The sequence below is a fragment of the Vombatus ursinus genome, unplaced genomic scaffold (genome assembly GCF_900497805.2).
Source record: "Vombatus ursinus unplaced genomic scaffold, bare-nosed wombat genome assembly UNPS02014802.1, whole genome shotgun sequence".
Classification (NCBI taxonomy): domain Eukaryota; kingdom Metazoa; phylum Chordata; class Mammalia; order Diprotodontia; family Vombatidae; genus Vombatus; species Vombatus ursinus.
This window is the reverse complement of record NW_020954580.1, coordinates 26,786,797-26,803,921: the sequence shown is the minus strand read 5'-3', so window position 1 is coordinate 26,803,921 and position 17,125 is coordinate 26,786,797. Positions and strand designations below refer to the sequence as shown.

The 17,125-nt window shown below is 39.0% G+C and overlaps 1 protein-coding gene across 1 annotated transcript in view; it reads right to left on the bottom strand.

Annotated features, from left to right (window-relative positions):
- The window catches only part of NUFIP1 (nuclear FMR1 interacting protein 1), a 51,377-nt gene that overhangs the window by 28,452 nt on the left and 5,800 nt on the right, over window positions 1-17,125 (bottom strand). Inside the window, exons 3-5 of the mRNA XM_027873733.1 lie at window positions 16,905-17,003; window positions 15,686-15,748; window positions 15,130-15,206 (exon numbers count right to left, since the gene is read on the bottom strand). Of these exons, the coding sequence (XP_027729534.1) occupies window positions 15,130-15,206; window positions 15,686-15,748; window positions 16,905-17,003 (239 nt within the window). The remainder of the gene's footprint in view (window positions 1-15,129; window positions 15,207-15,685; window positions 15,749-16,904; window positions 17,004-17,125) is intronic.

Here is a 17,125-nt window from a genome sequence, read left to right as displayed (position 1 = left end):
TCCCATCTCCGGCTGCTGCCCATGCCCAGAATGTTCTCCCTCCTCCTCTTGGCCTCCCAGCTTCTCTGGCTTCCTTCGAGTCCCTGCTACAGGAAGACTTTTCCAATCCCCTTTATTCTAGTGCCTTCCCTCTGTTCTATCTCTACTCGATGCTGTATATCTTGTTTGTACATAGCTGCTAACATGCTGACTCCCCCACTACACTATGAGCTCTCTGAGAGCAGGAACTGTCTTTTGCTATTCCTGGTATTCCAGGGGCTTAGCAGTGACCCGAACATAGTAGGCACTTAATAAATGCCAACTGACATTTCCTCTCTCCAACATAGAGCAAATACTCCTCTTATATTGTACTGAAACACATAAAGAATAGCTGTCAGCAAATGCTTTGGAGCACAATGACAACAGAAAAAACTTCAATGAAAAGATGATGAGTGAATAGGACATCCATAGTAGCACTAGAAAACACTCAACTAGATGGGGGTGGGAGGGGTGGCAGGGAATTCTCCTTTTCTGGAAGTATTTAAGACCCTTTTCCTAGCAGAGTTTCAGTATACTCCTGCTGAAGGTCAAGAGGGCAAGATGACCTCACAAAGTCCCCTCCAAAGTCCTAAGAGTCTATAAATAGAGGAATCTGGGAAATTAGTTCATATTTCCTTCCAAGTTTTTTCCTCTTCTTACTTGCCCAGATGAGAGATATTAAACTAGAAATAAATAGGGAAAGCAAGAGTACTAGAAAGCAAAGCCACCTCAAGAAGGGAAACAAGAAATACTCAATTTAGTTACAAACAAAGGCAAAAATCTGAGCATTAATTTAGCTGTCTCTAAAACACTCGAGACTCTCACAAACAATCTGGAACCCACCCCACCAACATAAAATACCTACTGCTTTCTCCCTCCACCCTCCAGGAAGCGGGAGCTGTGAGAAGAAGGAAAAGCCACCCACCCTCTTAAACAGTAGGGCTCTTTGATACAGGATACAGTTTAAGTTCCTGAAGTACACTTGGAATAACAAACCCAGAGAATACCAAGGAAAGGAAAATAATTTATTCCTTGTTCCTACAATTATTTAAGATCAAAATCTCCAAAGAATTTCTTCCCTTAGGTAGAATGGCCCTAATTAAGTACCCCAAATCTGACGGTGCCAATGGCTGTTTCCAGGCATTAGTTCCTAAGCACCTACTATGTGCCAGGCGCCATGCTAAGCACTTGACATACAAAGAAAGGGAAAAGCCTTATACTGCCATGTCACTGTGTGTCATTACTTTGCTTAAACCTAGGTTCTGAAAAATCTATTTAATAAGTCCATTATGGGAGAGAGGTGAATAGTTCATATTTCATAATTAGAGGTAGAAAAGATCCAGAGGTTTTAGTGGACTGCAAGCTCACTATGCATCAGGAGGATGACCTGGCAGCCTTAAAGGCTAATGCTGTCCGAGGCTGAAAAGGGCTTACAGGGATGGGGAATCTGCAGCCTCAAAATCACGTGTGGCCCTCTAGGTCCTCAAGTGCAGCCCTGATTCCCTGATTCAATCAGGGAATACTAATCTATGGAAACTGAACCAGAAGCCAGAGACCTTCACTTCAAATCCGCCTGCTACCTGTGCAACTCTGGGCATGTCTCAGCCTTTCTGTGCCTGTTTTCACTGTAAAAAGAAGGGATTGAATCTGACGATCTTCAAAGTTCCTTCCAGCTGTAGGATCCTACGTAATTAAATGTGAAAGAGTCATCTCCTTAGACTCAACACTTGTCAGCGGCTTCCTGAGGAAGCTGCTCGTTCACCTCAAGCACTCCCCTCCTTCTGTCCTTGCCTCGTTGGCATTCTGAATTTTCAAGACATGGCATTCAACAGAATTCTCTCACAGCCAAAGTTAACTACTAAAATCAACCACATAACTACACCACCTAGTGGACTCCCAAAAATTAGACTGGAGCTGTGGTTTTCTCGTTTTAATCTCACACTTAAACAACAAAACACTACCACCTCCTTTGCTTATGCCAAAGCCTGGAGGAGTCATACTACATATATAGAGAGACTGAGACAGAGATATTTAAAAAGCCATGCCTTACTAAGCAATCAAGTCAGGATAAAATGCTACTAAAGGGGGGAAAAACCCTCTGGCATAAAATCTTGATACTAAAAATTCATTCTAAAATTTGTTTCTAATTAAACACATTAGGTCTCCTTTACTTACCTTTCTTCAACAATAAGGAAGTAATTTACAAAATGAATCATTGAAAAAAATTTCCTATACCCAAAATTCTAAAAATTTTCTGAATAATTCTGAACAATTTTTAAGTTGGCCAGTTAGATTCAATATGCCTTCCAAGCATAAGCAAGAACATGGAAGCTTCTGGAAGAACCATAACTGTGATGGGAAGAAGACAGTCTTCATCTTCTTACACGAAGATGATGAGAGCTTCGAGCACTAGATCGGAACTCAGAGGCTCCAGGTTCATATTCTGGCCCTGCAACTTAACGTTGGATGGCATTTGGCTAGTCATATAACCTCTCTGGGGCTTAGTTTCCTCATTTGTAAAATAAGTAGATTAGAAAAGAGCATTTCTTCCCCTCCCACTTAATAATATTTTATTTTTTCCAATTATATGTAAAGATAGGTTTCAACATTTATTTTTACAAGATTTTGAATTTCAAATTTTTTTTCTCCCTCCCCTCCCCCCCCAAGATGATAAGCAATCTGATATAGGTTACACATGTATAATCATATTAAAGATATTTCCACATTAGTCATGTTGTGAAAGAATTAGAACAAAAGGGAAAAACAAAAGGGAAAAAGAAAGAAAAAATAATAAAATAGTATGCTTCAATCTGCATTCAGACTCCATAGTTCTTTCTCTGGATGTGGATAGCATTTTCTGTCATGACTCTTTTGGAATTGTCTTAGATCATTGTATTGCTAAGAAGAACTAAGTCTATCAAAGTTGATCATCGCACAATATTGCTGTTACTGCGTACAATGTTTTCCTGGTTCTGTTCATTTCACTCAGCATCAGTTCATGTAAATCTTTCCAAGTTTTTCTGCAATCTGCCTGCTCATCATATAGCACAATAGTATTGCATTACATTCACATACCACACTCGTTCAGCCATTCCCCAACTGATGGGTATCCCCTCAAGGAAAAAAGCATTTCTAAGGCCCCTTTCAAGCTCCAAAATTAATGTGTTATGCTATAGTGAAATACAGAGAAAAATCTACAAAACATTTCACAAGATCCTCTAATGTGAACCCTGAAACCTGGTGACTTCAGCATGAAGTCCAGGTTCAATGAAAATAGAAGATTGTAAAATTATTTCATTTTAGAAGATAAATGACATTTTAAAATAATTAAGATGGGGGCAGCTAGGTGGCGCAGTAGACAGAACTCTGGCCTTGGAGTCAGGAGGACCTGATTTCAAATCCAACCTCAGACACTTGAAACTTACTAGCTGTGTCACCCTGGGCAAGTCATTTAACCCCAAATGCCTCACCAAAAAGCAACAAAAAAAAAAAAAAAAAAAAAAGATGAACTGAGACTATGACATTAAAAACATGCTTTTATACAAAGATTTGGAGTAGGGAAATTATAAATGTATTTTTAAGAAAAATCAAGTAATCAGAAGCAATACTCCAAAAAAATTCTATTTGTCAAACACATGCATTAGAAACCATATAAAAGTATCTGGGAATGCCTATAGTTAAGTAGTACAGAAATGACAGATAATGGAAATATTATGAAGACCTCCAAAGAGTGTCAGATGTATAACTATTTGGTTTTTTAAAGGCCTCAAGGGGAAGAAAATCTATAACTTACCTTGGTAACCAGTCCTGGTACCTAGAAATCCTAACTGAAGTTTAAAATGTTTTCTCCTACAAAACTTTAATGTTTTATATGAATACTTAGGGAATCCACATCTAATTGGCACCTACTAGGTAAAGAACACAAGCTGAGGTCTGGCTTGGGAGGGCTTAAGGAGGGAAGAAAAAAAGAAAAAAGAAAAGAAAGACACTTTTATTCTTGTCATCAAAGAGCTAACACAATTTAACTGAACTGATAAGAAATGACTGAAGACAAAGCAATTCATCAACAAGTGTAAATTATATTTGAGCCTATACTGTCATCCGTTCCCAAAACACCCATTTCCAGTTTCCAGCACTGGCCTTCAAGCCTCATAGCCTTGCAATCTTGGGGTCACCTTTTAATTAAATTGAAATGAATCCAACATATGAGCAACTTGCTGGTAAATCTGCCAGAACACTAGACACTGGTCTTAACTCTGACAGTCACAACCTTGCTTCATGGCCAAATCACCTCATACTTGGAGTGAGTCTACCATCACGAGGTCTAAGCCAGGCTCCTGCTTAGGATCACAATTTCTAAGCGAGGTGGTATAGAGAATAGAATGCTGGACTTGGGAGTCCGGAAGACCCATGATCAAATCCTGCCTTCAGTACTTGGCAGATTTGTGACCCTGGGCAAGTTTTCAAACTTCTTCAGCCTCAGTTTCCTCATATGTAAAGTGAGGATGATAACAAAAATGCCTACCTCACAGGATCATTATAAGGACCAGATGAGATGGTATATGTAGAAGCAAAGTTTAAAGTGCTATCTAAATGTGAGCTCTTAATGTTAGACTGGATGATGAGGAACCAGAGGCAGGAGCCCTGTAGACTTCTGAGCCAATGTAATAGGAAGAGATCAGCACTGGAGTCAAGGAACCCAAGTTCAAACCCCTATAGGTCTCAGTTTGCTTCTCTGAAAAAATCCTCCTTCAATCAAGGTTTAGACTGTCTCCTAGCTCAAAAGTATACAGGGGCTCCCAACTGCTGCCCACTTAATATCCAAACTTCTAATCACAGGCCTCAGAAAGCTCTCCACCAACTTTCTTCCCCACATCCATGACAATCTTTCCTCCAATTTATGCCCCTTGGAAGGCCAAGCAAACCCACTTACTGTAAGTGAATGAATAAAAAAATTCAGTCCTTAAAACATGCATCTCTATCACTTAAAAGGTGAATTTGATTTCAATAGCACTTGTTGCACAAAACCACAAGAGGGCAAGGTTTGCATTAACATGAAAGCAGCTACTTCAATAATCAACACAGCCTCATCTGACTTTTCTCTGTGATTGCCTCATGTAATGAGAATTTGTGTTAAAAAAAAAAAGGGACAGAAATGCTATCAATTATTGGTATTGAGCATAATGAGTCACAGATAAAAAAGGAGAGACTGTAAATAATTCTTCTTAGCTAAGAGTCTCCAACAAATTATAACTTGACTCTGCTATATACAAATTCAAACAGACCTATAATGTAAATATTTTTAAAACTAAGACCAACAGTCTTGAGTGCCTACTAGCCAATAAGACTGTAAGTGCTAGATACTGCAGGGGATACAAAGACATGTAAGATTGGTTGGAACTGGCCTCCAGTACTTTACAATCTAATTGGGGAGATAATAAAGACACATACATGAAGAAATAGCCCGTCCTCAAGAGTATGAGTGTTACTGGCAGTAAGTATGATATTCTTGTGCCCCTCCTTCCTGTAGAACACCCATCCACTCTTAAACTCCATCTCCTTCAGGAAACCTTCCAAAATGTCTTCCTCCACCCATCAGATGCTCAATGGTGACCTTCTCCTTTCAGGTCTAATATATTGCTTTGTGATGCTTCAATCCCTTCATCATGTAAGTTCCTGACAGGGAAGGATTTTATTTTATCTAATTAACTTATTTCTCTAGTGTCCCTTGTGCATACAAGAGGCACTTAATAAATATTTGCTGTGTTTAACTGAATTGAGGGGGCAGCTCAGTGGTGCAGTGGATACAGCACTGGCCCTGGAGTCAACAGAACCTGAGTTCAAATCCAGCCTCAGACACATAACACTTATTAGCTGTGTGACTCTGGGCAAGTCACTTAACCCCAACTGTCTTGACAAAAAAAAAGTTTTAACTGAATTGAGGTTATTAAAAACAGACAAAAAAGATATGAGGAAAAAGTTACAACTTTGTCATTATTATGTAATGATTCAATTTCTGAATGTGAAGTAATAACTCAATAAGATGAAGAATATAACTTGGAGAAGGGGTAGCAATCATGATCTCAAACAAAGCAAAAGCAAAAGTAGACCTAATTAAAAGAGATAATCAGGGAAACTACATTTTGCCAAAGGGTACCATAGACAATGAAGTAATAAACAGTAAGTTTTCCTGATAAAGACCTCATTTAAGTCAAATTTATGAAAAAAAGAGCCATACCCAGTTAATAAATGGTCAAAGGATATGAAGAGGCAGTTTTCAGAAGAAGAAATCAAAGTTATCTACAGTCATGAAAAAATGCTATTGATTAGAGAAATGCAAATTAAAACAACTCTGAGGTATGACCTCAGAGGGATTGGGAAAGGCTTTTTATAGGAGATGGGATTTTAATTGCTACTTAAAGGAAGGCAGGAGACAAAATGAAGAGGGAGATCATTCCAGGCATGGGGGACAGCCAGAGAAAATGCCCAGAACCAAGAGATGGAGAGTCTTGGTGGCAAAACAGCCAAGAAGTCAATGTTACTGCATTAAAGAGAATGTTTTAGGGAAGAAGGTATAAAGAAGAGTGGAAAGGTAGAAGAGGGCTCAGGTACGAAATGCTTTGAATGCGAAACATAGCATTAGACTAACATGACAGAAAAGGAAAATGATAAGTGCTGGAAAGGATGGGGGAAAATAGGCACACTAATGGAATAGTGAACTGGTCCAACAATTTTTGAGAACAACTTGGAACTATACCCAAAGGGCTATACTCTTTGACCCAGCAATACCACTCCTAAGTCTATATCCCAAAGAGATCAAAGAAAAAGGAAAAGGACCTATATGTATAAAAACATTTATAGCAGCTCTTTTTATGGTGGCAAAGAATTGGAAACTGAGGAGATACTCATCCACTGGGGAATGACTGAACAAGTTGTGGTATACAAATGTGATAGAATACTACTGTGCCATAAGAAATGATGAGGGTGATGGTTTCAGAAAAACCTGAGAAGATTTATATGAATTGATGCAGAGTGAAGTGAGTAGGACCAGATCATTGCACACAGTATCAACAATATCGTGTACAATGATCAACTGTGAAAGACTAAGTGACTCTGAGCAATACAGCAATCCAAGACAATTTCAAAAGACTCATGATGAAAAATACTATCCACCTCAAAAGAGAACTGATGAACTGAGTGCAAACTTAAGTACAATTTTTTTTCATTTTCTTTAAAAAAAAAACAAAACTTGGAGAACTCCCTATTTGAAAAGAAATTTGCTAGGAATATTTGCTAGGAATAATGGAAGGTAGTATGGCAAAAGGTAGGTTTAGAATAGCATTTATACCAGGGGTGGGGAACCTGTGGCCTGGAGGCCATATGTGGCCCTCTGGGTCCTCAAGTTCAGCCCTTTGTCTGAATCCAAACTTCACATGCGATAGAACATAAATGATGTTATTATATGGCTTTCTAAGTTAATATGTGTATGACCCACATGGATCTTTATGTATGGTGCAGTGGCCCCCATTTCTATTTGAGGTCAACAGTGTTAGGATAAAAGACTATTCTGTAAACTTTAAAATGATCCAAGGCATTTCCAAAGTCTTAGTGCAGGTGTAAGCTTTAGAGTTCAACGCTAGACTAAGGCTTTGGGAGCATCTTACAAAAATGAAAGACTATTATGATGCTGATAGTGATGGTGCTTCAAGGATTTTCAGCAGATTAACCAGTATAAGACTGCTTCACTTTCTCGTGATTTCTAAACTCCTCTCATTAATTTGTGATGATTTATCAACTTTCCCCTACATATGCCCGATGGTCCAGTTGGCTAGTATCTCTCCCTACTTTCCTGAGAGCAGCCCTTAAAATCCCACAATTTCAGCTAAATAAACTGTGACACCTAACTAATGGACTATTACTGCACTGTAAGAAACAATGACAATGAATAATTCAGAGAAACACAGTATAAAGCGCTTACGCAGAGAGAACCAGTAAAACAGTATATCCAACGACTACAGCAGTATAAGAACCAAAACCAGAACCGAAGGCTGTGTTATTATAACATCCGATTTTGACCCCTGAAAAGAGGTTAGAAAATGGAGCTCTCTCTGTTCACTGCAGAGATGGAAAAATGTGGGCAGAGGATCCTGTGTCTACTGTCAGACAAAGTCAATAATGTGGTGGCTGATTTTGTTGCTCTGTTTTTTTCTTTCTTTTAAAATCTTTACACAAGGGAGTTCATATGGGAGAGGGGGGGTGGCCCGGGGAGAAGGATCATATTCAGAAATAAATGTGAGGTAAAACAAAAGGGAGTCAAATGAAAATATCTGTAAAATCCCATCATGTCCATCAAGCCCCTACAGAAAAACCGGCCCCTTCCCATATAGAAATCTAATACCTGTGACTCCTCTTTTACTCAACACCCAAACCCTCTCTTTGCTGTTATGTGACCTATTTATTTTAGTTTTACTGATGGTCCTGATGCATTAATGTATCTGTTGGCCTGAATTGAGTTGAACTATTGAGTTCCTCAACAGTGAAAATAACTGATCCACTTTAATCCCAGAACTCTACAAACAGGTTTTAATCGATGATTTTGATTTGATCACAGTAACTACACCACAGAAAAACCAAAAGAAATTCCAACAGGCAGCCAGCAGCTACATTAATTTCACATGGCCTGCTTGAGACTCTGACTAATGTTTGTTTCCCTTCCCCTTAGGTCTATCGGGTTTTGTTTTTTGTTTTTTTTCAGATACAGAGAAGCGGTGCCTGAATTAGGGAAGGTGCCACAAGAGCCTTCGGTATTACTGTCTATATTTCCTGTTACTGTTCAGTCATTTTCATTTGTGTCCAACACTTTGTGAACCCATTTGGAGTTTTCTTGGCAGATATTGGAGTAATTTGTCATTTCCTTCTCCAGCTCATTTTATAGATGAGGAAACTGAGGCAAACAGGGTTAAGTGACTTGCCCAGGGTCACACAGGTAGTAAGTGTCTGAGGTCACATTTGAACTCAGTCTTCCAGACTCCAGGCCCAGTGCTCTATCCACTGTGACACCTAGCTGCCCATTTACTTTCTAATTCTGCTCAGTTTCCCAGCCCCTTCTGTGGAGGTGGTCTAATTCTACCCTATAGGCTCTTTAATAAAGTAAGAGACACTGACACAAGTTCCCCCTCACTCATGAGAAACAGTAAGACTATAGGTAACAAAAACTTCTTAAATCTCTTAACAGAAAAGAAATCCAGGTCTCCAACTGAAACAAAAAGACTTTACTTCAACACTTCATTGCACATGTGATCCCTCTGATACGGCTATTTCCTGCAATGCAGTACAATGAGAACTATCCTGTGCATTCTTATCCAAGCCTTCCCAGAAACCCTGCACTAAACAGCTATGCAATGCTCAGGAGGCCTTTCATGTCCACGACTGTGTGCTCTCAATATTCTCATTTCTTTGGTTCACTTCCTTTGACAATCACATCATATATATGTATATATTTCATATATTATGTGCTCTATAGAGAGAGCATACATACTCTATTAGATATACAGATATCTATACATATATCTATTTAGATATCTATGCACATACACACACACATACATATTTCAATTAGCAAAAATCTGCCTTTTCTCTCTCCTATCCCCAACCCCATCACCCTAATTGAGAACAAAAGGTGGGGAAATCCTGTTACAAACAATAGTTGAGAAAACCCAATCTCCATTGACTATATCCAGAAGTATCTATGTCTCCTGTACTCCGAAGCCTTCATCTCTAACAGGAGTGGACAGAGTGTGTCTCATCATTAGTTACATGTCAGGTACTGAGCTAAGCATTTTCCAAGTGATAATCCCCATTTTACAGTTGAGGAAAATGAGGGCAACAGGGTCACACAACTAGGAAGTGTCTGAGGCTGGATTTTAACATGGTCTTCCCCACTCTAAGCTCAGTGCTCTATCTGTGCACCAGTTACCTAGATATTTTGGAATCATCCTCTTCTGGGCTTGTGTCTTCAGCATTTCTGTCACCATAACTGCTTTCTACAGTGGTATTTTTTCTTTTTTTTTTTTTAAATTTGCTCATTCTTCCAGGCTACTTTCTGACTTCAGACTTGAATTTTAGGGCTGTAAGCTTTCGGTGCTCCAAAGTGGTCTGATCCAGGGCAAAGTCTGATGGTTGTCCATCCGGCCTGGGCTCTGTAAGTCCCTGACCTGGGTTTGGGTCTGAGCAACAGCAGATGCTGCTGGGCTTAGCTCCTATCTGCCAGCTGGTTCTGAAGCACAGACCTGAAGGTTTTCCTTTGGTCTGGGATGCCTGACTTGGCCATTCTTCTGCAGGTTTCAGATTGGGCTGGAAGGTGGAATGGTGACCCTGTCTTACTCATAAGGTCACTGACATAGCTGCTCTCCACCTCTAGAATATCACCTTTGCACACAGTTTACCTTCCTTAACCTACCTTGGATCCGTAATCCAGAACTGAGTAGGGAACAACAAACCTGCCAGCTGGCACATGCTCCCGCACCCTAAGGTGCCCTGGCGTGGGGCTGGGACCCCCTCTTGCCCTTTTCCCTGGGCATGGCCTGCTCCTGGCCAGATCCCATTATCAGGGTCCACAGATTTCTGTCTCCCTATGCTGACCTTAGCTAGCTGACCTTATGCTGACTCACTGACTATTTTGCCATCAAGATTCAGTCTGCTGCATTTTCTAGATCTGTTTGGATGAGGTTTGGAGGAGAGCTCACAGAACTGCTTTCTGCTACTCTGCCATCTTGGCTCTACCTCCAACAATCATACATTTCTCAGATGTTTATCTTTTATATAATTACTTTCACTCAAGTCATTGTTGTTAATATGCCAAAACCTTAGCCTCCATCTCCCACCATGTCTTTCCATTACCTTTTGAGTCACTATAATTTTGATTCTTCAAAGACTATAGTATTTCATGATTTGGGGTCATAGAGCAATGCCTTAAGAATACCATGTGAAAAATATCAGATTTTTTTTTTCATTAATAGCAACTTGGGATTGGTGAAACCACCACATAATTTCCTACCCATAATCTTGCCCATCTTCTTCTTGTGATTTAATTCTCAACTCAATTTATTGTCCATCTACAGTGTCTGTCCACAATAGTTGTACTAATAAATTAATTCAATGGGAATGCCCATACAATAGCATGTCACAGTCTGGGAAATGGACATTCCTTTTTAAAGTGGTCACGGATCTCACTGACACATAGTATTTTGGCACTTTCTGCAATCAGTAGTCAGTACCAATAAGAAATCTCTCTTTAATTGGGACTCTACATAGCACATCCTCCATGAGCATAGTGAATACTTTTGGTGAGCTTCAGTATCCCTGTTTTAGGCTTCATTTGATACCAATGATCAAAGGATGGTAAATAAGGTCATCTGTGTTTCAAGAAATATTTTATAATCTCAATCTTGCATTTTCTTTACCATTTAGTCGACTGTGTGACTGTGCAGATGGGGTGTGTTACAGAAAATCATTTGCAAAAACCTGCTTGTTCCCTTCTCATATTTTTATCATGGACACCCTTAACACATGTATAGCTTATACTCGTGACAGTTTTATAGAGGTATAAGCATATAGGTTGGTAGTTATTGATACCGTCTTCATATCCTTTTTTGGAAAGATTTTAAAATCACGTCAACCTCCCTCCCACACACACACACACACACACACACACACACACACACACACAGTTATTTTCTTTGTGTCCTTGGTCTGACTCAATTAATTTTCCAGTCTTCATTTTTTCAGTGCCATTCCCATGTCTTTACAGAGTGCATCAGAGGCTGAGATGCTGGGGCCCATTTTTGGTGGCTCCACTGTTATTTAATGATGAACATTTGCTATAGAAATTTTGGCAGAATTGCTGAACTTTTTATCTGTTTGTTTTTCTCCTTCTCGTTTCATGTTTAAGTGGGGTGACCGAGCTTATCTGGCTCTCATGCCAAGTATCTAGAGCTTCATTTCCTCATTGCCTTCACAAAAGTATTGCTCATTTGCCTCACGGAATGAAAGTGACCAAGGTTCTTAAAGGCTTTCTTAAGGGAGAGAATAAACTCAGGCAAGTTCTATCAATCCCATCACTAGTAAGGATGGCCCCTCAGAGATGAATTTCTTGTTTCCTGGTTTACCATATAATCAAAGAAACATACAAAATGGCCCTTGGCTTTGTGTGGCTGGTTTTTTGCTTCTGTAACGATGCTGGGAAGATAGCAAAAGGCATCCACAATTTTAATAACACATTAATGAATTGTGACATCAAGGTGCCATAGTGGATAGACTGATCAACATGGAGCCAGGAAATATTAAGCTCAAAACCTCCCTCAAAAACTTACTAAGCAAGAGGACTCTGGAAAGATGGCGGAGTGAGTCAGAAAATTTCAAGCTCTCAAGATTTTCCTCCACAAGAGATAAAATAGCACCTCTGGGTAAACATGGAGCCATGAAAACAAAAAAGAGTAGGGGCGGAAGAGGGGTCCTCCTGGGACAATTGGAGAAGGTCTGAAGAAAAATCCTGGACAAGATTTCCTCCTTGTGATGAGCAAACACCTCCATGCTAGGGTCCACTTCAACAAGTGGCAAGTACTGGGGTTAGCTGATTTAGGACGCGGTTGCTGCTGCTGCTGCTGCCTCAGCCACAGAAACTTTTACCCCCAGGACAGTGAAGGGAGTTGGGTGTCTGACCTGGGGAGGACCAAGGGAACCTTTTCGGACAAGGAACACCAGACCCAGCTGTGCTGGGGAAACGCAGTGGGGGTGAAAAGGAACCAGCACACACCCGATGAGTGCAGAAGCAGTGCAGCGAGGATGCCTTTGCTGTGGGCACTTACAGGAGGCTGGAGGTCTTGGTTTTAGTTCAAGGGCAGAAGGGTGAACTGAAGAGGATTAGAGGCACCATCCCCCATACCCCAGGACTAGAAGTGATTATAAAAACCAAATTATTACAAAAACCTACTAAGCTATGTGATCTTGGGCAAGTTCCTTAATTTCTCTGAGCCTCAGTTTCCCTGTCTATAAAATGGGGGGTAAGAACATCTACTTTATAACTTTATTGTGATCACAAGATCTCAAAATCTGTAAAGTGCTATGTAAACCATAAATCACTTGAATTATAATTTTAATCACTTAAATCATAAATGCTAGCTACTAAATAATAATAATAAATGTGTGATCCTTGTCCAAATATTATTATTGATGAACATATGATCCTTGTAAAAACTAGGTGCTGGAAAAACTGAAGCATACTAACATTGATACTCTCACTATAAATTAAACCAAGATATATAACAAAGTTGCAGCTAAATGGAAAGATGGCTCCCATATTCTCCTCGAAGAGGCAAATAAAAGAGTTGGCAAAGTTGGTTTCATTGCTTGCCAAAGAAATACCAAGAGACAACTGGATATCTCACTTTGCCCTATTTATGATGAGAATAAGCAAAAAGATCACCCTGAAGAGAATTGCAGCTCATGGTCAACATCTATTACTGAAGAAGAAGAGACAGCAGAATTCTATCTCAACAAGGGCCTCCAAACCACGTCAAAACATACATTTTGATACTTAGTGACATCAACACAAAGTTGACCAGAGCCTAAGGATGGTGGAAAATAGGGTTTAGATCACATATTCTGTCAGGCTTGGTCAATGGATTGGTTAGTTTTGATGAAGTGCCTTTTTTCTTATCTTTCTTGTTTTATTCTTTCTTACAATGGCCCACTGGGTACAGGAGGCGAGAGAAACGAGTTTGTGTACGTGTACATACATACTTTTTTTTTTTAAAACAGGACTCAGATGTGATGAATATCATAAACTCCGATCACCATCAAACAGCACAAAAATGTAATGGATCTTATCTAAATGGACAGGAATAACCTGGGTGTCAACGTAGACAACAATTCTCAATCAGCAGTCTCTAGGTGCTCATTATAACAAATGTCAAAATCAATACCAATTACAAGTACAAAAATAAGAAAAAGACAGTACAATTACAAGGGCTTCAACCTGACCTATTCCAACAAGTTATGATGCCACAGAATAGAAAACAGATAAAGGAAAAGAGATCAATACAGACTATCAACATTTCCTACAGACTTCAAACTAACATAAAGTAATCACTACAAACAACGAGTCAGGAGAGCCCAAAAATGAGCTTTGCCAACAAATACCTAATCTCTTTGCCAAGAAGAAAGACATAGAAGACAATGATGATACTGGTTGAGAATATAAGGAAATGAACAGAAAAAATGTTAGGGTATTACACACTAGAAAAATCCCATTAAGACACGGAATATACGGATTCAAACAAAGATTCACAGAACTAAAAAAAAAAAATCTGACGTCATCTAGTCTAATCCCCTCATTTCCTAGATGAAAGGTTAAATTATTTTCCTGAGGTCACATCACTAATTGTAGAGTCAAGCCCAGATCCCAGGTTTCTAACTTCTAGTTTAGTATTCTTTCCAATCCACAAGAGTAATATATTTCATTACTTTATAAAGACATAAGCCCCCTGTTATAATAGATATGTTTAATTATCTTATAATAGAAAAAAGACATCCTATTATAATAGAAAAAGCGATGGGCTTGGAATCTGATGTGAATCTGAGCACATACTCCAATCTGAGGTATCTCTTTGGGGACCTTACTGAAACCTTTGGGTTTTTTCACCTATAAAATGGAGGCAAGAATATTTACATTACCTACCTGGCAAGTTATTACGATAAAATGTCACTATAAACCTAAAAATGCTAAATCGATGTAGCAGAAGTACTAATATTACTACTAGTAATAGAAATAATAAAATATAAAGTATATTAAATCATTCCCCCTCCCAAATCTAGGAAATATATATATATATAATAGTTGTAATAAAGGCTATGGATCCTGTCTCCCAATCTTAGCCTCCTCATCTTCTAAGTGCTATTTTGTTCAGCTAGTTACTTGTCCTACTTCTCTAGGATCAAATTTTCGGGATTCTAAAAATGATGTATTAGGAGCAGTGAATCCAGCAAACTCATCAATTTGAAGCACCTGGCCTTAACAGCAACATACTTAACCATATCTGAATTCTTACTCACTTTCTTCTCTCTTCCCTCCACTTTTCAATCTCCTCTGGAGTATCTAATTTTATCCGCTTGGCACCAGGAGCATGCATCTAAGAGGGAAAAAAATGTTTCCAGTGTCAAAATGAGTCTGCCTTTAATTACTGGGAATGTGATCAGTGCGAATGGGAGTAATGGGGACTTCACACAGAAAGTCAAGTTCAGCACCAGCCATGGCAAGAAAACTACCAAATGAGTAGCTTTTTGTCATTTCCACACTGTGATTTCCCCTAATGAGTTGTTTTGAGTCATGATTAATCCAGTGCTGCCTTTCAGGGAAGAGAGACTTTGACTAGTAAATGAGGTTCTACCAGATCATTTTAACAAAGTCATATAAATCTATATCACTGATGAACATTAAGCATCCTATGCATCTTCTTAATTTGACAATGAGAGTAGCTGAGGGGATAACAAGACCAAAAAATTAAGTATAACTATAATCTGTCATATGCCATAATTACTGTAGAGTTGGCAAACAACCAAAGAAAAGAGGCTGGTAAATCTAATCATAAGTCTAAGAGTGATAACTTACATTTTTCCAGTGAATCTGAACAATCTTCTCATGAGCACTAAAACTGCAGCCATCAACCGAGCACTGACGTAATTTAAAAAAACAAAACAAAATAAAACATTATTCACGACTTTTCACACAAAATCTATCCCGCCACAACACAAATAATGCCCATATCCAATTTGTTCTTACAGTCAATTAAGCTTTTTGAGGTAAAGCTGATTACTTCTCAATGTTTAAATCAAGGACAGAAGAAATACCACTCCAGAGCAGAGACGTGTGCAGAAAGGGATTTGTATACTGAAAATGGACATCAAATATAGTAATAGGTTCCTCTCGCTGCTTGAGTGCCAGGATCATCTCAGAAGGAAAGTAAAAAAAACAAGCAAAAACACTCTCAATGGACCCTAACCACTCTTAAGAATCGAAAGGGAGGGCTTAAAGGAAAGTTTAGAGGGCTCCTGTGATTTTTCTTTGCCTTCTCATACATGATGATAGGGTTAATTTGGAGTTTCATTTAATAAAGTACCACAGGGGTCACACATAAGATTATATGGTAACCTTATGGTTACACTGTAAGTGGGATACAGGCCCATAGCAATCACCAAAGGGGTGCCCTCTATAACACTACTGACAATTTTTTTTGTGTGGTGTAAGCAAAATCAAGGACAGCCTTGGCATGGGGAAAGAACGTACCAAAGAACACTACAGTGCCTGATAACTGTATAAGAGACTAGGAAGGGGCAGCCCCACTCCAAGGCATTTTGGCAATGGAGAAGAATACAACAGCGAGCTAACAACAACAACAGTAACAGATCACATTCATAGAATGCTTTAAGCTTTACAAAGCGTTTTACAAGTTATCTCGTTTGACCCTCACAACAACCGTGGGAGACAGCATGCGTATATGAACAGTTGTGTTCTTTTTAAAAAGACAAAAACAAACAAACAAACAAACAAAAAACCATGCAAGTTTCTCACCTACCCACTACTACCTGCCTGGTCCCTGAAGAAATGAGGCTCCCCAAAATAGGGGGTATGGCCCCAGAGCAGGCTGTCAATCTGTCAAATCTTGTGACAACTCGACATCAGATTACCCTGCTAACTGTTAGGAAGCACTAGCATGCTACATTTATCAAAGTTATCAATCTTACGGAAATGAAATTTGAAATTGCTAAGAGATACAAAAGTAGAGAGAACTATTCTGAAAATTACGGATCAATAAGAAAAGAAAACTTACTGTTCTATGCTGAGAGATGTGCTCATCATATTTTTCTTGATTTTTAAAGCCACGGTCACAAGTATCACAGTAATGGGTATAAACTGGTTCTTTATTTTTCTGTTAGCAAAAAAAAAAAAATGCAATCTTTTTATATATTTATCATTCCTTAAAAAGAAAACTTTTAATAAACAGCCACCAAAAGAACTTCAATATCAGAACATGAATGACAACTTAGAAAA